Source organism: Piliocolobus tephrosceles, chromosome 4 (genome assembly GCF_002776525.5).
Source record: "Piliocolobus tephrosceles isolate RC106 chromosome 4, ASM277652v3, whole genome shotgun sequence".
Lineage (NCBI taxonomy): Eukaryota > Metazoa > Chordata > Mammalia > Primates > Cercopithecidae > Piliocolobus > Piliocolobus tephrosceles.
The window spans coordinates 34959590-34982437 of NC_045437.1; the positions used below are offsets into that span (position 1 = coordinate 34959590).

The window sequence follows — 22848 nt, forward strand, 5'->3', positions numbered from 1 at the left end:
AGAATATATACCTGATTCAGGGTTTGTGTTCCTGAAGCCATAATAAGATATTCAGTCCTTCTTGATTATAAGATCATTGGCTGGGTGGGCAGTAACCAAGAAGGTCACTATGCCACTTTTATTTCCTCACTTAACTGAAATCCATGGAAACTTATTTTGTGGCAGGCTCTGCAGTAAGCACTGGGAATATAGTTGAAAAAAAAGAGAGACATACTGCTATACTTATGAAGCTGATTCTCTACTCTCTTGTGTTGGGGGCCAGACAATTACTAAAAACAAAAATAAATGGAGTCATTACAAATCTTGAAACATGTTATGAAGGAAATAATATATTATGATCGGGCTGAGTGAGAGAGGAGGCTAGTTAGGATTGTCAAAGACACAACCTTCTCTGTGGAGGAAACATTGGAGAAGAGACCTGAATGTCATGAAGGAGCCAGTCCTGTAAAGAGAAGGGAAGGGTGTTCTAGGGAGCAACACAGACAAAGGAGCCAGAGGTGAGAAGAGCAGGCACACTGGGAAAACACACAAAGAAACACCCTGCTTCAGCTAGAATTCCACTAGAGGGACTCCCAGATAAATTCTCAGTATCTAACCTAAATTAGTCTTCCTAGAGACTTACTAGAGAAAACAGGTGGACTGTTAGCATCACACACATATTATTCCATGTCACAGAAGTTTCAGCTATTATTGTGAAAAATACAGAGTATCCCTTGTGTTTTCTATCTTCATTCAGCCTTAGTGACCACATGCTCAGAGAGCCACATACCTCTTGTCTTCTATGACTTGTTTCAATGTAAGTGTCAGTGTGTCAGCTGTGACCTGATTCAACTGGATAGAGACACCATAATTTTTGGCTACTACTTGGACCATGTTTCCATGCTGGTCTCCATTGACTGGCAATCCCACCATGGGCACACCATGCCAGATGGCCTCCATTATGCTGTTCTGCCCGCCATGAGTGACAAAAAGACGGATGCTGGGGTGAGCTGTGGCAAATAAGAAAGAGAGTGGAACACTTCAGGATGAAAAATTTTGGAATACCAGGTAAAGCAGAAAAGTCAGAGGAAACACCAATGAAATCAAGGTCTGCTGAGAAAATGAATTCACTCATTTTGCTTGGGAAATGTGCACTTAAGCGTGCACATTCCAGGAAACAAGATTCCAGCCTCCCTTTCTGTAGAGATTCCTTACCTCATTCCCAACCCATCTAAGGCTCTGAATACAGGGAAAGATGTAGAGAAGAATGATAAGCAAGGCATATTTCTCCATCCATGCAGCCATCCTTCTCTCTTCACCTCATCTCTCCCTTTACTTCCTGCTCTCTGTTCCTTCATAGTACCTACACTGTATGTGCTATTTTCTCCATTTGAAGAGTGCTGTGAAAGCAAGGAATAATAAACCATACACTTCTACTTCTGTATTTCTAGTTCCTGTCTGCCTGCCCCACCCTTATTTAGAGCAAGCTAGTGACTTTTGATAATGTAGAGTTAAATCTGTGTTTCTCAACAGAAACGTGGATTCTATTCTACTTGTGTTCCTTTGAAAATGAAAAGATTTTTCCTTGCCCCATGTCTTATAAATTAAATATGCAGAAACCTGTACCTTATATGACCAAGCTGACTTTGAGCCATAAACTTGGTTATGAACCTCTGATCCAGTCACTGGGGATGTCAGTGAGAGATCTCCAAAAAGTATCACAAGGACAATAAAACCTATTGAAGTGTAAGGAACTCTGTTACCAAATTACTCAATACCTGACTATGTGATTACTCACCTTGGCACTAATATCATGGCACATCCTTCAAACAATGTTAGAATCAATGTTGTGAATGTATGAGTCCTTCACTTCCTTAGTAGATAAAGAAGATGTATTTATATAGATACATGTGCGTTTGTGTAATGGCATATTCATTGCTAAACAGGTGGTCAGGAGGCCACAGAACAGGGGCAACATACCCCTAGATATATGCTCTTGGAGTTTACACATTGTCTTAGATTGTGTTGGGGTGACTCTGTTCAGTGTCAAATGTAGTAGGGTCAAGGGAACATGACCATATATCACCTCTGGTTGGAAACTTCAGGCCTCCCTTGGGTTAGAAGGAAAAAGAGAAAATGACTGTTTTCACCACTTTTGAAGTACAGCCTGATTCCCAAAGAATTCCAGCTAGCTGTTCTTTTCCTGCCCTCTGAGCGTTACCTCTACCTATCGGTAGCTACTTCCTAGGCTGGTACAAATGCCCAGCTAGAGGTCAGAACACCAATGAGCCCCAAAGACAGGTCAATTGAAAGAGAAGAGCAGACCTCAGCAGTCCTTACCCAGGAGGTCACTCTGAGGAAGCCAGTCCACGATTTTCACATTTGTGGCCAAACGAACATCTTTGGGCCAATGAGAACTCTGACATTTCCATATTACCCCTTGAGGGAGGTGGGAAAAGGCACTGTGCATCTTCTTGAGGACTTCCTGGGACTGATGGGTGTTCAATGTGGAGCCAAAGGCCACAAGGACAAACCCAGCATCCCCAAAGTTGGCAATGAAGTTCTCCAAGTCCTAGAGAGAGATGACAAAAGAAAGGAGGTGACAAAATTGTTTGAGAAAGCCTAAGTGGCCATGAAATGAAACCCAGTCTATTTACTAAACACACCCTCCCATCAGTGCCTTGTCTTCACTCTCCTGAAACTATTATTATGGCTCCTGGCAGAGCTCAGTGTCCGCTGCACTGTACTCATATTCTGTCTGGATGACCTAGAAGTCATTTTTCTGATACCTGAGGACACTTTTTTGCATATAAATTATAAATTTGTGATTTTTTAAGATTTTTTCCTGTTATTGATGTCTAGCTCATCCTATTGTGATCACAGAAAATGCTTTTATGAGTTCAATCTTCTGAAATGTATTGAGATTTATATTGTAGCCTAACATATGGACTATCTTGGGAATATTCTGTGTGCATTTGAGAAGACGGTGTAGTCTGCTGTTGTTGGGTGGAGTATTCTCTAAATTTTTATTAGGTCCAGTTGGTTTATGATGGTGTTCAAGATAACTATTTATTTATTGATCATTTGTGTAGATAATCTTTCCATTGCTAAAAATGGGGTATTGAAGTCCCAAGCTATTGCTGTAGTAATGTCTATTTCTTCCTCAATTCCATCAATTATTGTTTCACATATTTTGGTGCTCTGTTGTTTGGTGCATATATATTTATAGCTCTTATATATTGTTGATGATATTTCATATATTTTTAAATGATACTTATAATTATGTTATTGCAAACATAAAATTTTATATTATGTAATGTCTTTGTCTCTTGTAAATATTTTTGATGTACACTCTATTTTGTCTGATATTTGCATAGCTACCCAGCCTATTTTGGTCCTCAGGTAATTCTTAAGAAAGATTATGATCTAATGCCCTAAAACTTAGCTTTAGCACTGTTTCATCAATTATTACTTTGAAACATTTCTTCAGACTCTTCCTCTCTCAGCATTTTTGTGACTGTCTCTAGTTCTGAGCCCCTCATTCTACTGGGTCATTCTGTGGGATAACTTGATTCCATCCAGCATAACACTGCCTGAACTGCCATTTCAATTAACAAACTGAAAACAGCTTTGTTGTTCTTGTAATTATAAAATCATAATATAAAATCAAAAGAAGCAGAGCAATAATGTTAATCAGAAGCCGCATGCCCTTGTTCTTTCAGGGAAATATTTGAAAATCAACTGCAGACTGACACAAATAACTCCGTATAGTTTTGAAAACCAGTCAAACATACATAGCAAGAAACCGAATGCCCAATCAAGAAAAAGCCACTTTCAAACAGTATAAATTTCTAATCAATTTTATTTACCTTTGCCCTGGAGTGGCAGACCACAGTCCAGAGGCAAAAGCTCAATTGTGCATTCCCTCCCTCAGCTGGAAGGAGCAGAATAGAAACTATTTACAACATTCTAACCTGTCTGTTGGCTACTTAGTGACTGGTTTGTCTCACCTGATTCAGAGCTCACATTGGGAATGGTGAGATAGCTCAGATTTCAAGCTGACAGAAGCCATAGAAAGCAGTGGTAGGTACCATGACGTATGAAAGCTTCAGGGATACTGCAGACCTATGAAGGCTTGGGTCAAGAGGTTATGGGCAGAAGAATATAATAGAACATCTAAAGTCCAAGAAGAGTCTGGGCGAGGTTCATTGGGAAATTAAGGCATTCAAAAACAGTTGAGCGTACAGAGGGAACTGGGGGAAGAAAAGCACACACAAAAGTCCAGATGAGACACATAACCACAAAAACACCTGAGAAGACCTTAATCTTGATAAAAACACTCAAAACATGTTCTTCCATGCCAGACTGCAAAGACTGACTAATTGTTCAAATGTCTAATTTTCAACAAAAGATCACAAGGCATGCAAAGAAATAGTCAAAACACATAATTTTAAAAAACAAAATAAATCTCCAGAAACCCTCCCTGAAGAAATACAGGCATTGGACTTACTACACAAATATTTTTAAAGAAACTGTCTTAAATATGCCCAAGGAGCTCATGGAAAACATGGAAAAAACTAAAGTAAAGAAGAAAATCAATATTTAAACACATTTAGAATATCAACAAAGAGAAAGCTTTTAATTTAAAAAAGGGGAAATTTTTGGAGGTGAAATATGAAATAATCAAATTGAATTTTTTTCTGGAGAGTTTCAATAGGTAACTCAAACAGGCAAAAGAAATAATCAGTGAACTTGAAAACAAATTATTTGAAATTGTCAACTCTGAGAAAGAAAAAGAAAAAAGAATGAACAAAATATAAGGGACAATAGGACATCATCATGTGGATCAATATATGCACTATGAGAGAAAATGGAAGGGAAAGAAAGGCTATTTGAAGAAATAATGGCAGATAACATGATTCTATATATTGAAAACCTTAAAGATAACATACACACATACTAAAAATTAAAAATCTGTTAGAACTAATAAACAAATACAGCAAAATCGAAGGGAAAAAAATCAAGTCTCTAAAGTCAGCTGCATTTCTATACATTAACAATGAACAATTCCAAAAAGAAATTAGGAAAGCAGTTTCATCAACAATAACATCAGAGAGAATGAAATAAACTTAACCAAGGAGGTGAAAGATTGTACACTGAAAACATCAAAATTTTGCTTAAAGAAATTAAAGACATACACAAAAAATGGAAAGGCATTCTGGCTTCATGAATTGGGACACTTATTAAGATGTCAAACGTACAATCCAAAGGGATGTACATATTCTATACAAATCCTATCAAAATCCCAATAACTTCTTTTGCAACAGAAAAATCATTCTAAAATGTATAAGAACTATCAAGAACCCTGAATAGTCAAAACAATATTGAAAAAGAGCAGAGAAGGAGTTCTCACACTTGCTGATTTCAAAACATATTACAAAGTTACAGTAATCCGAGTAGTGTAGTACTGCCATAAAGATAGACACATGGACCAGTGGAATAGAAGACAGAGCCCAGAAATAGACTTTTGCATTATGGTCAAAAAAATTTTGATGACAGCGAAATGGGAAAGTTCCCTCGCAGGATATGTGACAAGGGTGTAGCTTGTCAGTTTGGCTGCAGCCTCCGCTGCTGCTCAAACTCCTTATGGTAGGGGGAGCATGCAGACGGGCAGGTGCAGGAGCCTGGGTGAGTGCTTTGGGGCTCCAGCCCCACAGCAGTGTATAATGGTGGGTGCCTGCAACTCCTAAAGCCCAAGTGAGCATGGTGTGTGTTACAGTGCACTCTTTTAGCTTTGCTATCCTCAGACGGCTTAAGTGTTAACCAGCTCAATGCCCTCTTGGTACCCAGGTTCTTTTCTTCTCAGGCATCCAGGAAGAACCAGGTCACACATGGACTTGAGGATAGTGAATGTGGGGGTTTTATTGAGTGGTGAAGGTGGGATGGATGGGAAGCTGGAAAGGAGATGGAATGGGAAGATGGTCTTCCCGAAGTTCAGCTGTCCAGTGGCCAATTTCCTCTCCAATCGCCCCCAGCTGAACTCCTCTTGGTGTTCAGATTCTCCTTCTCTTCTCTCTGCCACACCATTATGCCATTCTTCTGCTCTCCTGTTCATCTACTTTTCATCTGCTTCTGGAACCTGAGGTCTGAGGTTTATATGGGTATAGGAGAGGGGCATGTGGAGAGCCAAAAGGCAAATTTTTTGTGTGAAAACAGGAATGCATGTTCTCAGTTAGGGCCAGAGGTTTCCAGGCTTGAAGGTGGGACCTTTGCCAAGGAACTGCCCTCTTCTACCCAGTATTTCCCTGTCTCCTAGCAGTATCAACTCCCTTCTCTGAAGAGGCACATCTAACTGCCATTAGAATATGAATGATGGCCAATCTTAGCTAATTTTTGCTGACAGCGGGCATTGTTTTGGAGAAAACAGCAGTCAGATTCCTCCTAAAGGTTTATCTAAGGGTCCTTGCAAAAGGGAGCCATTGTCCCCGAGGCTCCAGTTGCCTGACCGTTGGCAGTTTGATGGCCTCTAGGTGAGAGGAAAAACCAAGTTTTATAAGGTTAAGTATGCATGAGTTAAACATGTGTATTATACAAGAAAATAATATAGTGCCAAAGATCACAGAAATAACAAGTCAAAATATTGATAACATTGTGCTTTGAGCTGTTTCACCCTGGTGGAAGAAATTAAACCTTGTATAGAAGCAGTTCAACTTCAGAAGAGAAACAACTGTTCTTGCCACATCTGTAGCAGTTAACAAGTGTACCCTGGGAATTCTGGGGTTTCTGGGCTTGCACGGTGGCTATTAAGGCTTCTGCCTCTTTCTTGTGTCCCCCTATCTCTATTGTAAAAGGCCAAGGTGGCCACTTTCAGTTAGTCCTCTAAAGTACTATCTGGTCCCAGGCCCATTTCTGCAACTTCCTCCTCATATCAGGGGCTGCCTGAGTAATAAATTTATTCTTCAGAATTAGTTGTCCCTTGACTGAATCAGAAGATAGAGAGGTGTGCTTGACCAAGGCCCCTCTTAGCCTCTCCAAGAAGGCAGTGGGATTTTCATTAAATCCTTGTTCTATCATAGATAGCTTGCTATAATCGAGAGGCTTGGTCCTAGTCCCACCTAGTCCCTCCATCATGCACACCTGAAAGTGTCTTCTCTTCCAGTCTCCCATCTCATCACTGGGATCCCATCCAGGGTCATTTACTGGTACTGCTTCTCTTCCAGTTGGATAAAGTTTGCCCCCTTTCCTGATACTATATGTGAAACAAAGTTCATCACCAGATCTCTCAGCTACTTGCAGAGCAGACTGCTTCTCAGTGTTCCATCAGGATCTGATTCAAAAGTAACACAATATCTCTCCAAGAGAGTTCATGTACTTGGGTTAAATTCTGGAAAGCCTCTATATATCTGTCAGGGTCATGTGAAAACTTGTCAAAATCCCCCTTAATTTACTTTAAGTCCTGTAGGGGGAAGGGGATCTGGACCTTATTGGGGCCAAATTCACCAGGCATCCATTGGAAGGGCAGGAGTGAGACTGGGGCTTGTCTAGGGTGAGGATTTCTAGGATTAGGCAAGTGAGAGGTTGAAGCTGGATAGTGAGGTTGAGGTGGACCCAGAGGAGCAGAGCTGGAGGGAGCTGGCTGCCCTGTTGGGAGTGCTTCTGGGATTTGTTTCTTTAGTTCCCTGGAATTGCCCTTTGCGGCCTCTCCTGAAATGACAAGCAGGAGGGCTGGATCAATCCTACACTGTCAGCAAGGGTCTAGATTTCCCTGTAAGGTATAGAAAACCTGCACATATGGCACCTCAGACCATTTGTCCTCATGTCTACAGAAAAGGTCCAGCTGCCAGATGGTATCAAAATGAATGGTTCCTTCCTGAGACCAAGTCAGTCCTTCATAATTTGGCCAAACCTTTGTTTTGAGGGCTATGAAAACACTTTCAGGTGTTTTTCCTCCAGATTCTGAGGGTCAAAGCAGTCTCAGTGGTTCAAGATACACTCCAGAGGAGAATAAGCTGTGGGTGGTGAAGAGAGCTGGTTGCCCATTCTGAAAGACAGGGAAATAGAGGTGTCCCTCATTTCCCTTCCTTCTTTCAACGAAAACTCAGGGTGTGAGGGAGAGAAAAAGCAAGGGACTTTGTCTTCCATCTGTTGTCCCTGAGTCCTGGCAACCTCATGGATGCCACCCACAGGTGCCATTGTGGTCTGCACCCATGAAGCAGCGTGGGACTAGAGAATAGGAATTATCTCCCCTCACCTATGCCTCTATTTCCTCTGCTGTTGAAAACCTTTGAGTTCCCTGGGCCTCATTTATGCCATGGAGCATAGCCTCCCTCCATGAAGTGAGGATTTAGTCAGCAGGAATTGGTCCTGCCCATTTACATTGTGCCTGTTGCCTGACTTTTGATCCCTCAAATCGGGTTTTCCTTTCTAGGGCCTCAGTCTGAAACCTGGAATTGAGTTTGGGACAAAAACAGATTTCAGGGGCTGCATATGTCTGCTCAGACGGTCTCAAATGGACCCTGCCGAATTTGCAGTTATCAGCCAGCAGGGGTCGCTCCTCCATTATTTTCTCTATCAGAAGCCTCGTGCTGGGAAAAGGAACCCTCTCGCTTAGAAAATGGAAAAAAGAAAAGAAAGAAAAACACAGTTTAAGGGGCAAAAGGGGGAGGTCCTGGGGAAAGAACCTCTTGCTCTGTGCAAATAGGTTCCTTTAATCACTATAGTCTTCCCCTAGTTCAGGCCAGGCTGAACTCCTTGGCCGGGGAGAAAAAGTCCCACTGGGAGGCGCTGGCCAGCTGGTTCATGGGGCCACAATGGCAGTCCCACTTTTTTCCCACCCCTTGTGGCTGTTGGGAATGGCTTGTTCATGCTGTGGACACAGCCAGGTACCGAGATGGGAAGGGAGGGGATAAGGAGGGGAGGTGCTGTGCACTGCACTGCTCATGCCTGTAGTTGTCGGAATGTGGGGTGGGGATGGCACCTCTAAGAAAAAATGGAAACCACTTTATTCTGAATCGCATCTCTGATGGCTGAGCCAAATGCTCATTCTATTTAACATATTGTTTAATCCACAGGAAGTTTCAATTCGAGAAGATAAAAAAAAAGTTCTGGAGACAGATGGTAATGATAGCTACACAACAATATAAGTGTACTCAATGCCACTGAAGCATACCCTTAAAAATGGTTAAAGTGATATATTTTGTATTATATAGATTTTACCGCAATTAAAATAATCAAAAAGAGAAAAAATATTTGAAAATAAGCATCTGTTATCTCATAATCTCAACTCCCATTATTCTCTTCTTAACAATTTCCACAACTGCCCCAATGCCAAGACCTGACCCACCCTCCCGGTAGCTAAGACCTCAGCTAAATCCCCATGGTTTTATTCATGCAAATGAATCTTTTACTACACTAATCTAGCCAGCATCACCCAGAGAACCCAGTGTTATGGCCATCTCACTTGCACCTCCACATGTTAGGTCCCCTGCTTCCTGACCTGGGGTGCTTTCCCTCCCAGCTCCATTCCTAAATACACCTACCACCAATGCAAAGCCCATCTCATCCATAGATCATTCCCCAACTCTTCCTGCTTACTCAATATAAGATTAGGGGAGGAAGAATAGTCACTTTGGTACCTGGAAAGTCCAGGCCAAATCCAGGGTCTCAGGGCCTCTGCACTGCACAGTGGTGGGAAGGTCACCTACATCACCTGTGCTTCTGTCCTCCTCCATTAATAAAAATGAAAATAACCACACTTCCCTATAGAGGGCAAGATACTAAATATGATGACTTCTGTAAAATGGGAACCCAGTGCTCAGAGGCAACAGGCAGTCAACTCATTTGAGTTCTCCTCCCTTTGAAAACCTTCTGTAGCAGCGGTTCTGAGTCTGCGCTGCGCATTTGAATCACCCAGCAGCATTTACAAATTATAATAGCAGAGGCCCACTCCAGACAAATCAAGTCAGAAAGTCTAGGTGGAGCCAGGAGCCAGGGCTCTACAGGCAGGGAACACTGGAGATACCACTGTCAGTTCTTGCTGTCAGTCCCATGCAGTCCCACCCTGCTTACTCCGAATCCACAGTGTTGTCTGTTTCACTGTGAGCAGCTCATCTCCTTAACAATTATTTCATGTAATGGGCACTAACTACATATTTATTTTACACATAATCACACAAAATAAAAATTAAAATGGCAACTTTAATTGAAGGGTTCATCTCACTGATTCTAAGTCCAGGGCATGGCAAGAGAAGAGCCAATTTAAGGAAATCTTCTATCTCAGGATCCTGCAAGGCCTGACACTGTACTGGCCAAACTCTGAAAGTCAGCACTTCCTTTAAGAACATGAGCTAGGTGCCTCCCTTGCCAATCCCTACTTCAACTTCAGGAATCCACTGGCAGGTGGCAGCCACCAACTATGCACCCAAGGACTCTATGTGAATCCCAAACTGAATGCTGAGGGTTTACTTACTTGTGGTATTGATTTAATAGGTTTTTCCATCAAGCCTCCAACATAAACAGTGTTGGGAAGCAGGGGCCGGGCAAAATCAAAGGCAAAATCAGAGTTAACAAACCACAACTCTGCTTTCAGTAGAAGATGAGACAAAACTGGCCTAGAGCCTTCTGGGAAATGCTCCTTGATGGTGTTGTCAAATGTAGACAGCAAGTTCCATTGGTTTCTGGAGAAACTAAAGAACATCAGAAAATTCTTCACTCGGCCCCAGAAGTCCATGTGATCAGTCAACAAGGAATGGAATACTGGAACATAAGACAACGGGCTTGGTAGCCCAAATTCCAAAGAGCCGAATCTGGTGGGAAGAATGGCCACAAATGGTTTCACAAGCTTCTCAGCAATCAGGAAAGAACAGAAATCAAATGCTTCAACAAATACCAGATCAAAGTTCTCATTCTTTAAGGAATCCATTATATCCTTTCTGCTTAGCAAATAATGACATTGAATCCCAAATATTTCCATTAACTTTAGAAGGCCTTCAAATTCGTCTCTGTAATAAAGAAAATAAATAATAAATATTTGGGAAAGTATAATTTTACAGTATTTGGGAGAATGTTGGACTCAAAAAAATATTTCAGGTATGTAAGAATATAACCAGTATCCATCCACCCATTCTACAATGTTTCAATAAATACTCTCAGCTCTGGTCACTTTGGTCCAGATACTCCTGCTCTCTAAAATGTCCCCACTTGCTCCCATCCTATTTCCTCCCCTGACCCAATTCCCACCCACCATCAATGCCAATTCAACGTCCTTCTACTCTGGAAGCCAACTCTGACTATAGCAGGTCTCAGAGTTATGTCTCGTTTATAAATCCTGTGATGCTCTGTTGACCCTCATTTATATACTGACTTTTTGTGAGTGACTATCTTTTCTCCAGAAATCTATGTAAGTAATTTGACAGGCTCCTTAACTATTGATGATGTAGTCTTTTTAAAAAATACTGTGTATCTTGCATTTGACACATTGTCTCGTGCAGTGAACTTTTTGATCACAATATTAGAATCCAAAATCTCAGCTGAAATGAGATTCGTCTTCCTAGCCTAGGAGTTAAGTAGTGAAAAACAAATAAAAATGAAAGCCTGGTTTGAAGTTTACTATCAGTCTTTTCACTTCATGCTGGCTGGAACATTCATATAAAATAATGCTAAAGTTTTACTGACACCTAGTTAAGACTCTTGCCTATGTCACTATTCCAGAAGCTACTGCCCTTCAATGTCTTCCCATCATTGCTTGCATAGAAAATCATCCTGTTTGTATAGAATCCAGAAGAATAGACGAAGAAGTTCCCGAGCAGTGGTAATAGGTACAGGTGCTCTGGAGACCACAGACCTCCTAATCACATAAAGAAAGGAAGAAGCAATAGCCCAGCAAGCCTGTCACTTCACATAAAGAAGGCCTGCAGGTTTAGAACTCATGAGTGATATGCAGATCTCTGCCTGTCCTTAAGAATCAACTTTAAATTACAACATGACGATTCTCTGAAATTATCCACTATTTCATTTTTTTAAAGATTTTACATAAAGAATGATTTTTAAATATTGTGGATAAATTCAATGTATACGGTATAAACTTCTCAAAAGTATAACATTAATCATATTTCAAGTAAATAAATTGAAAAAAATCACAGGAAGGCACTGATCCCAGTAACTTAGACAATATTTAACATGTATCTGGAACTTGTCTTCAAAGAAATCAAGCTGGAAGAAAAGAGACAAGACATATACTTTAAAAATATATAACAACACAAGATGCCATAGACTAAGTATCAAATGAGCGCTATATACCAGATCTATGGAGGAGAGTATGTGGTCTTCCAGTTTGAGTGAGGAAGCAAGCTTTATGGAATAATTAGATTTGAGCACCACCTTGACTACTGAGTAGAATTTTCAAGGAAAGCAAAGAGGATGAAGCCACTATAATTAATTAAGAATGGCATGTGTTTCTCCTCTTTTATGTGGCAGATAAAGGAGATTCCTTGTATTCCAGGTGAGGGCAAAAAGTCTCAGGCTCATCTCTCATTGTGTATGATCCAGGTATTTGATTATCTTTAAGGAGTTTAAAAGGTGAAGGTTCAAGGTGTGAAAAATCAATGTTCGTAAGAGTTTTCTCTACTGGTGAATTTATGAGAGGACAAAGGAGGGAAAATAAGTGAGAATAGGGGTTTCTTTTTTCTTGACAAACAAAAGAGTTGAAGATCCTAGCTTCTTTACTGGGGAGAATGCATACAAAGATTATACGTGAAGTGTTGTAAGGAAGGCTCAGAGGAGGAATCTCCTGCTTTCTATAGAACCTTTATGGTAGAAGAAGGACAATATAGACTCAATTGTTGGGAATGCAAACCTTGTCTGCTCTATCCACCCAACCACCCGCCTGTCCTCTATTTCTCCATCCCCTCATTTATCCAACCATTCATCCATCTATCCATTCATCCACTCACATATCATCTATTCCTCCATCTATCCATCACCCACCCAGCCATTTCTCTAAAACTCACTCCAAATATCATGCATCTCTCTATTCATTTGTATTACTAAAATAGTGACTCTTTGCTTCATAGAATAAAAAGAAGTTACCTGCCATCCAATGCTGTTTCTATGTAGCTATTGAAATGCTTCGTCATTCTTTTTTGATAATCTTCAGGTAAAAACCACCTGATAACTTGGTATAATTTTTCCTCCTCTTTAATATCTAAGAAAACACAAATTGGTTAAAAAGGTAAACATATCATACAACATAGATTAACATTAGCATGATGATATTAAAATTTTATCCTATTAATTTTACATTTATGGAAATGCTTACTTGTAAAGTTTTATGTTGATTTGGTTTTGTTTTTCTTTTTCATTCATTCTATTGCACAACCTGATAATGTTGAGACTTTATCATTATCCAGGCACTTTTATTCAATTTAAAGTTATAAAAGTTTCCACTTAAAGTTTTCATATAAAGGAACAGCTATTACACTTATAGATGGGACACTTATAGATGAGACAATAGAGAGTAATGCAGTGTGAGGTAATTTGTCTCCTTTGCACACATAATGAGCTGTAGGGCTTGTTTTTAAATATAGGTCAGATTGATTTCAGAGCCCATACTCTTTTCTCTTTCAGAAAAATTCATTTTCATTATTTAAAATGATACCTACAAATAGGTTTTCATTAAGTCAAAAAGTTCTAAAGGGCAAAATTAAAAAATGGTAGTTCCCTTCACTATACTTACCAGTCCCACCCCTCCCCCATCACCCATGTGTGTAATAAGAAGTCTGACTCCATTCTTGGAGTTCGACTGCTGACTCCTTTCCAGCCCCAGCTCCTACTTCACTTTCGGTGCCTCATCTGAGCAAACTAAGCAGAAAACTTCAACTCATTCTCCCTTGTTACTAATGAGAACTTCAAACCAAGCAAGCCAGGCCAAAGTGGGAAAATCCTCATCTCAATTCAAGTTTCAATCAGAAGTTTCAATAATTTGCATTGTGAGACAGGAATGACAAATTAGGACCCTCTTTTCAGTAGCCCTGGGTCATGTGTCTCAAACCAAAGCTATCTGTATGACTCAGATGGAATTGTGTTTCTCAATTACAGCATGAGCTGTGGCTGACACTAGATCAGTTGAAAAACTCTTACCCTATGAGCACTGGTTATGTGTCCCAATCAGATATTACCTCCCACACACACATCATTGTAAAGAGCACTCAGGGTTAAGACTGACATCAGTGCAATATATGATCCCACCAAATGGTGTGAAGAATGGCAGTCATTGCATGGCATGGTCACATCCACAATCCTAAAAATAGATAGTCCACTGGGACCTCAGAAAATGTATTTGCTTATATTGCTGATTATATCTCTGTAGCTAAAAATGTTCCAAATGAACAGAGTTATCAGGAAAAGCACCCATGACAACACTGTACAGCCAAAGAGTTCTTTCAAACCCGATTTAAGCCTTGGGTCTCTCAAAATTACCAGAAAGAAGGTCTCTAACCTTGCTGATACTCACTGGAACTCTCTCAGAAAGAAACTTACAAAGATGAGCATGTTAGAAAGGACACCCACCACAAAAGTACACCTGATAACAACCAAAAAGAGAAAGAGAGAATTAGGTTAGCCAGAAGGGGTGGGGAGGGGAACAGGTGGGATGCAAGAACAAAAACTAAAACAAAGGTCTACAACTTAACCTTTTGGAAATCTAACATTTATTTTTACAGAAAAATTAAAGGACACTGATTAGCTGTTTTATCTCTACATTATAAGTTCTAGATTAACATCAAATCGAATACACCCATGCAAACCATAATAACCTTAATCAACAATGGGGCAAAAGTTACAGGTATATCAGAATATTTCACTAAATTTAAGTAATATCACTTCTGTACTTTTAAGGAGTTATCCAATATAATATAGAGGGCAAATATATATGCCTCATCTTAAACATTGGTACCAAATGCCTGTATTAGTCTGTTTTCATGCTACTGATAAAGACCTATGCTGCAGGAATTCAGGGACCCCGAATGGAGGGACCAGCTGAAGCCGCGGCAGAAGAACATAAATTGTGAAGATTTCATGGACATTTACTAGTTCCCAAATTAATACTTTTATAATTTCTTACACTTGTCTTTACTGTAATCTCTGAACATAAATTTTGAAGATTTCATGGACACTTATCACTTCCCCAGTGAATATCCTTGTGATTTCTTATGCCTGTCTTTACTTTAATCTCTTAATCCCGTCATCTTCTTTGTAAGCTGAGGAGGATGAATGTCGCCTCAGGACCCTGTGATTGTGTCAACTGCACAAATTGTTTGTAGAGCGTGTGTGTTTGAATATGAAATCTGGGCATGTTTAAAAAAGAACAGGATAACAGCAATGTTTAGGGAACAAGAGAGGTAACTTTGAACTGGCCGCCAGTGAGCTGGACCGAAACAGAGCTATATTCCTCCTCTTTCATAAGCAAATAGGAGAAATATCGCTGAATTCTTTTTCTCAGCAAGGAACACCCCTGAGAAAGAGAATACGCCCTGAAGGTAGGCCTATAGACGGCCCCTTTTTAAGGCGTCCCATCTTTTATGGTCGAAGCCGATGGGATGAAGTAAGCCCCAGTCTCCTATAGTGCTCCCAGGCTTATCAGGTGGACAAAAATTCCCACCTAATAAATTTTAGTCAGACAGGTTATCTGCTCTCAAACCCTGTTTCCTGATAAGAGGTTATCAAAGACAATGCGTGCCCAAAACTTCATTAGCAATTTTAATTTTACCTCATCCGGTGGTTCTGTTATCTTGCCCTGCCTCCATTTGCTTTGTAATATTTTATTACCTTGTGAAGTATGTGATCTCTGTGACCCACACCCTATTCATGCACTCCCTCCCCTTTTGAAAATCGCTAATAAAATCTTGCCGGTTTTACGGCTCGGGGAACATCACGGATCCTGCCGACATGTGATGTCTCCCCCAGACACCCAGCTTTAAATTTCTCTCTCTTGTGCTCTTTCCCTTTATTTCTCAACCCAGCCGAGACACTTGGGAAATAGAAAAGAACCCATGTTAAACATCGGAAGTGGGTTCTCCCAATAGACCTACTTGAAACTGGGTAATTTATACAGGAAAAAGGATTTAATAGACTTACAGTTTCACACGACTGAGGAGACCTCACAATCATGGCAGAAGGCAAGGAGGAGCAAGTCATGTCTTATATGGGTAGCAGCAGGCAAAGAGAGAGAGAACTTGTGCAGGGAAAATCTCCCTTATAAAACCATCATATCTCAGCTGGGTGTGGTGGCTCATGCCTGTAATCCCAGCACTTTGGGAGGCTGAGGCAGGTGGATCATGAGGTCAGGAGATCAAGACCATCCTGGCTAATATGGTGAAACCCTGCCTCTACTAAAAATACAAAAAATTTAGCCAGGCATGGTGGCACACACCTGTAGTCCCAGCTACTCAGGAGGCTGAGGCAGGAGAATCACTTGAACCTGAGAGGCAGAACTTGCAGTGATCTGAGATAGCGCCACTGCACTCCAGCCTGGTGACAGAGCGAGACTCCATCTCAAAAAAAAAAAAAAAGAAAAAGAAAAAAGCCATCAAATCTCATGAGACTTATTCCCTATCACAAGAACAGCACAGGAACTGTCTCCATGATTCAGTTACCTCCCACCAGGTCCATCCCACAACACGTGGGAATTCAATATAAGATTTGGGTAGGGACACAGCCAAACCATATCAGTACTCCATAGTCTTAAGACTCATTTCCTAAAACATTCCATTCCATTCTGGGCATGGCTACTCCTATCTAACAATTAAAAAACTAACATAAAATTATTTCTTTGGCACTTAGAATTGGCTTAACAAAAAGGGATGCTGTGGATCTGCTTCAACATATTAAAATTATTAACACTGCCCAAAATAGATTAAAACAGGGCCTTTAAGGATTAAACTCCATTATGAAAGATCTATTTAGAAAAGGGTTGATTGTCTCCATTCTTTCTCCCTTTAAAAGCCCACATTGGACTATTTTTAAATCTAGCAAGAATTAATGATGCCTCACAACATTTTACTATCGCCTTAATGCCAGGATCCATCACATTTAGAACCTCATACCCATGGTTATTAAAAATTGCTTACTACATTTGAATACTAACTAATACTTTGCAACCATAGATTTGCAAATATGCTCTATTCAAGGCCTATTTCAATAGGATCTCAGTCAGTTTCCCTTTATCTTTATCTTTAAAAGGCCATAAATCACCTGTAACTGGCTCACTGTGGGGAACCTTAATATCCTGGCCCACAATCACTGCCAGGAAGACCATCACCATATCCAACCATATCCAGGAGCAGTTATGACATTACAATGAGGATGTCCTCCTTGGAGGAGATTCATCAAGCACAATCATTCAAGACATACACAGGGTGCACTTATTCAAGACATATATACAAAGGAACTCACAAAAAGGGATGTGCCATTGTCACACACAAAGTAGAAGGCATGGTGCTTCAGTTACATTCCTGAGAAGAATTGCTTGGTAAGTTTAACAATGCTCCATCATTACCAGCATTCCATTCCCAGCATAATAGCATGAGTAACTCTTCAGACACTGTTCATACCAAAACTGGTGAAAACCACACACACACACACACTCACACAAATGCTGGACATTGTTCTAGGGCATACAGAAAAAGAAGAAATATTTACTCAAGAAAATCTACAAAAATTCACTGAAAACTGAGCCTAGGGTCTGTGGTATTTGAATGAACACCCACTGTCTCCCTTTACTCAACTCTGAGAGGCTGACTTCCTCGACTGCTCCCACCAACTCCCAAACTGCAGCCAAGAATGCAGGCTCCCTCCCTCTTGCCCCTACCCCAGCTCTCAGCCAGAGAGTTATTTTTCTGGGAGGGGCAGGATGTAAACATTTCTCATCCTGCCCTCTTCTACCTGTTGCTGCAGCTAAGTTCTGACCAAATGTGTCCAGGAGGTGGGCGCTCCCTTCTACCAGCCAGCCCCCACTTGTGAAGCATGAGCTCTACCTTGGGCACAGCAGTGTTGCAAATACTGGGGTGCCACTTAACCATGACCCACCTTGTAAATGTGAGGTTTCCTGCTGGGGGAGGAAAGCAAGGAGACCTATGCCTACTGCCCACTCCTCCACATAGCACTCAGATACCAAAGTAGAGATGTGACTCAGAAAGAAGAGCACCACACTCAAGTCCAGAGCTGTAGTTCAAAGATTTTTTCACAAGTAGAGAAGGAAGCCATAAAACAGAGCACTCCAAATTTTCTTCTCTGATGGTTAGTTTTATTTGTAAGCTTGGCTAGGATAGAGTACATGGTTATTTAATCAAACACTAATCTAGGTGTTGATATGAAAATATTATATAGCACGCTTATTATCTACAATCAGTAGACTTTAAGTAAGATAGATTATCCTCAATAATGTAGTGGGTCTTAACCAATCAGTTCAGAGGTTTTAAAAACAAACAAACAAAAAACCCTGAGTTTCCCAGAGGAAAAATAAATTCTGCTTCAAGACTGCAACATCAGATCTTGCTTGAGACTTTCCAGCCTGCCTACCTGACCTATAGATTTTGGACTTGCTAACACCTCAAATTATGTAAACCAAGTCCTTGAAATACGTGTGCGTGTGTGTGTGTGTGTGTGTGTGTCCAATTGATACTGTTTTTCTGATTTCCTAAGATTCTGATTTCCTAGGATTGGTTCTCTGTTATAAGAACCAAGTGATTCAAATATTGATTATGTTTGAAGTCAATAACTCTTTTCAGTGTTAAAGAGGGCACTCATCCTGTGGCATTAGGTGGCAACAGATATGTGGCAAAATATCATCATTGGATACTAGTAAGCAAATGTTTCTAAAAGGCAATGTTCTGGGATATTTAAATCAAACTCATGAGTATAATGAGGATAGCTGATTTCTCCTAATTTGATAGAGAAAGCACAGAAAGAAAAGAATGAGGTCAAGGCTTTAAATTCCAAGCTCCATCTCCACATTAATGACCTGAAAGCTTCTTTGTCTGCTCTAAAAAAAAATCTCCTACAGCTACTGGGTTGAATGTTTCTGAAAATCAAACCCAGTCATCTCCTGAGACTGAATTACAATGAAATTTAATTCCCCACCTTGCAAGGTATTTTCTGTTGAAGTCCAGGCAATGATTGGGAAATGAGATCCTAAAATCTGAGATGGGGACATATGGGCAGATCCTATGAATCTGGGGCTATTGAACCCCTAACTTCTGTTGAATCTTCTTTATCAGTAGAAGCAACTTTCCTACACCCATCTGGAGAAGTTAATCTCATTTGCATGAGAAACTGTACAGTCTCTTTCAGTTATTTTGCTGAAACATACTATTTTAGCATCCCTCTTTACTTTTAGATTCAAAAATAGACTCAAGCTCAAAGAAGTGTCAAAGGTTACCCATAAGAAGTTTCACTATACACCAAAAGAACAATATGCATGACAAAAATCTAGGGTACATGTGTAGGAGAGTATGTGAGGTAATGGTGAAAGGCATGTAAAGTTTGATTAGATTGAATTTATTGATATGAGGCACTAGACAGAGATTCTTGATTCATCATTGTAGCTCAATAGGTTAAAAGGGGATCTGTTTGGTTAATTAAATTAAACATAGATGAAAGGGTGGCCTACACTAAATAAAAATAAAATGCCAGATCTGCCTTGGTACCCTGAAAAGTATCAAACAGCTTAGGGAAATGAAGATGTAAGGCCTGCTAACCCAGTGCAGGAAGGAAACAGAACAAGAGGACACATTTTTTTTTTTTCACCATGAGTGTGAGTTTGCAAGGGGCGCCCCAGCACTGCTAGAGAGCTCTATGTTTGTTCTTCTTCATGGTTGGAAATTATGATGCCATTGAAGTGGGATCCCTAAATATAATGGAGTTAATTGCATCTTGGGGTGGCTGGGGTCAAGTGGTAGCACTTAAGCACCAAAATCAAGGTACACATGGTTACCATGAGGAACAGTAGAGTCAAAGCAATAATTAGAATAATCTGACTCATGGAGACCTAGAGCATTAGCTACTTCATCATGGCATCCCTAAAAGAAAAGAAAATGAGAAGTTGACAAAATTGTTACTTGATTGGTACAAGCAAAGAAGTCCTAAATAGATTAAACAAAAGTATAACTTCAGTTCAAAAACACAGACCTCAGACAATTTATAGACACAAAAGCCCTGGAACAAAGAGGAGGCAAGGTCCCTTGGGAAAAGACCCCACTACACTACCAGAAATATATACTGTTACTCTCTCTCCAGCCTTCTCCAAAGGAACCTACAGCTTTTTACCAGTGTGGCTATGCATTGGGGAAATAAAATAATTATATTTTTCAAGAGACTACTGAACATTAGATCTTGAAATCAGATCCTAATTCCAAGGGTCTAATTCCCCAAACTGATTGTGATTATTTCCCCAGATTTGAAATGTGTAATTGGAATAAATATACTCAGCAGTGGCAGAATAATCACGCTGCTCCCCTGAAGTGTGGAGTGTAGGAGTATAAACTATCATGGTTGGAAAGTCCAGGTGGAAGTCACTAAAATGACCTGTATCTGGAAAAACAGAAAACCAAAGCAATATTGCACTCTACGGAAATTTCAAAGACTAATGGCACCACCATGGACTTAAAGATTACAAAGGTGGTGATTCCCATTACATCCCTATTCAACTTGCATTTTTGACTTGTGCAGAAAACAAATGGATCTTGGAGAATGATAGATGTCATAAACATAACCACATAGGAAACTCTAATTGCAGCTGCTCTTCCAGATAATAGTTTCATTGCTTGAGCAAATTAGCACAATCCCTGATACCTGATATGCAACTATTGATCTCGCAAATTTGTCTTGACACCCGTTAGTCAAGGCCATCAAAGGCAGTTTGCTTTTATCTAACAAGGCCAGTAATACACCCTCACTCTCTAACCTCAAAGATAAATCAATGTTCCAGCCCTGTGACATCATTTAGTCTGCATGAAACTTATTAACATTTCTCTCCCACAACAAATCACACTTGTCCATTACATTGTCTGTGGCCAATGGTTCAGCTAGATCATCATGAACCTGCAAGGAACATAACTTAAAAATTGGTGGCAAGAAGTTCTGGGGAAGAGATATGTTATAAGACCTAACTGAATGGGCAAAACATAAATATATTTGTGTCCTATGTAAATGCTCACTTAAGGGTGACCTCAGCAGACAAGAACTTTAAGAATCAAGTGGAGAAGTTGGCCTGTTCTGTGGATAACATCTAGGTTCCTTCCTCAGCCAACCCTGTCATTTGCCTAATGGTTTCATAAACATAGTGGCCATGGTAGCAGGGATGGAGTTTATGTATGGGCATATCAAACTGAACTTCCACTCACCAAGTTGACCTAGGTACTGCCACTGCAAAGTACCCAGTCAGCCAGCGACAGAGAACAGCATTGATTGCCTGATTGTCATCATTTTTCAGGGTAACCCCATCAGCTATCTGGGTAGCAGATGGATTACACTGGACCAATTCCATTATGAAAGAGATAGAACTTTATTCTTACTCAAAAAGCCACTTACTCTGGATTTGACTTGCTTTCCAAACTTCATGCAGTGCTTCCGCCAAAGCTACCATCCATGCACTTAAAAAATGCCTTATCTACTGATGTGGAATTCTACACAGCATTGACTCTGACAAAGAAACTCACTTCACTGCAAATGAACTGCAGCATGAGTGCATAATTATGGAATTTATCGTCTTACCATGTTCCCCACCATCCTAAAGTGGCTGACTTAATGAAACAGTGAAGGATTTTTAAAAGACAAAGTTACAACTACAGGTGGTGGAAATACATTACAAGCCTGGGGTAGTGTTCTCCAGGAGACTATATATGTGCTTAATCACATGTAATATATGATGTTGCTTCTCCTATAGCCAGGATTCATGGGTTCAGGTATCAAGGGGTAGAAATGGCAGCATCACCACTCACTATTTCCCCTAGTGATCCACTATCAGTGTTTTTGCTTCCTGTTCCTGCAGCCTTATGCTCTTTCAGACTAGGGATTTTAGTTCCAAATGAAGGAATGTTTCCACCAAGAGACACAAAAATAATTCTATTAAACAGAAAAGTAAGAATGCAATCCAGCCATTTTTGGTTTCCCATGCTTCTGAATCAAATGGCAAAGAAAGAAGTTACTGTACTGATTGAAATTGGTTATTCTGATTATCAAGTTGAAATTGTGTTGCTCCTACACATTGGAGGTAGAAAAAGGGTAAGTTTGCATTACAAAAGATCTCTTAGGGCATCTCTAAGTATTAATATGCCCTGTGATTAAAATTAGTGAAAAACTGCAACAACCCAATTTAAGAAGGATAACTAATGGTTCATTCCCTACTTTCTCTTCTGGTAAGAATTTAAAATGGTACAGCCACTTTGGGAAAAGTATGTCCATTTTTTAAAAAGCTAAACAATACGATTCAGCCACTGCGCTTTTAGTTGCTAACCCAGAGAAAAGAATGTAGGTCAAGCATAGTAGCTCATGTCTGTAATCCCAACACTTTGAAAGGCCAAGGTGGGAGGATCACCTGAGGCCAGAAGTTTGAGATTAGCCTGGGCAATATAGTGAGATACCGACTCTACAAAAAATAAATTAGCTGGGATTGGGGGTGCACATCTGTAGTTCCAGCTACTCAAGAAGCTGAGGTAAGAGGATTGCTTTAGCCCAAGTTTGAGGCTGCAGTGAGCCATGATTGTGCCAGTGCACTCTAGCCTGGGCAACAGAACAAAAGCTTGCCTCAAAAAAATAATGAAAGAAAAAAGAAGGAAGGAAGGGAGGGAGGGAGGGAGGGAGGGAAGGAAGGAAGGA

At 40.3% G+C, this 22848-nt stretch overlaps 1 protein-coding gene across 2 annotated transcripts in view; it reads right to left on the reverse strand.

Moving 5' to 3' along the window:
- Window positions 1-22848, reverse strand: part of UGT3A1 (UDP glycosyltransferase family 3 member A1) — a 45247-nt gene that overhangs the window by 3843 nt on the left and 18556 nt on the right. For both annotated transcript variants that reach the window (XM_023216582.3, XM_023216583.2), the window contains 4 exons: window positions 13066-13180; window positions 10448-10979; window positions 2320-2551; window positions 770-989 (listed from right to left, as the gene is read on the reverse strand). In XM_023216582.3, coding sequence (XP_023072350.2) covers window positions 770-989; window positions 2320-2551; window positions 10448-10979; window positions 13066-13180 — 1099 coding nt within the window. The remainder of the gene's footprint in view (window positions 1-769; window positions 990-2319; window positions 2552-10447; window positions 10980-13065; window positions 13181-22848) is intronic.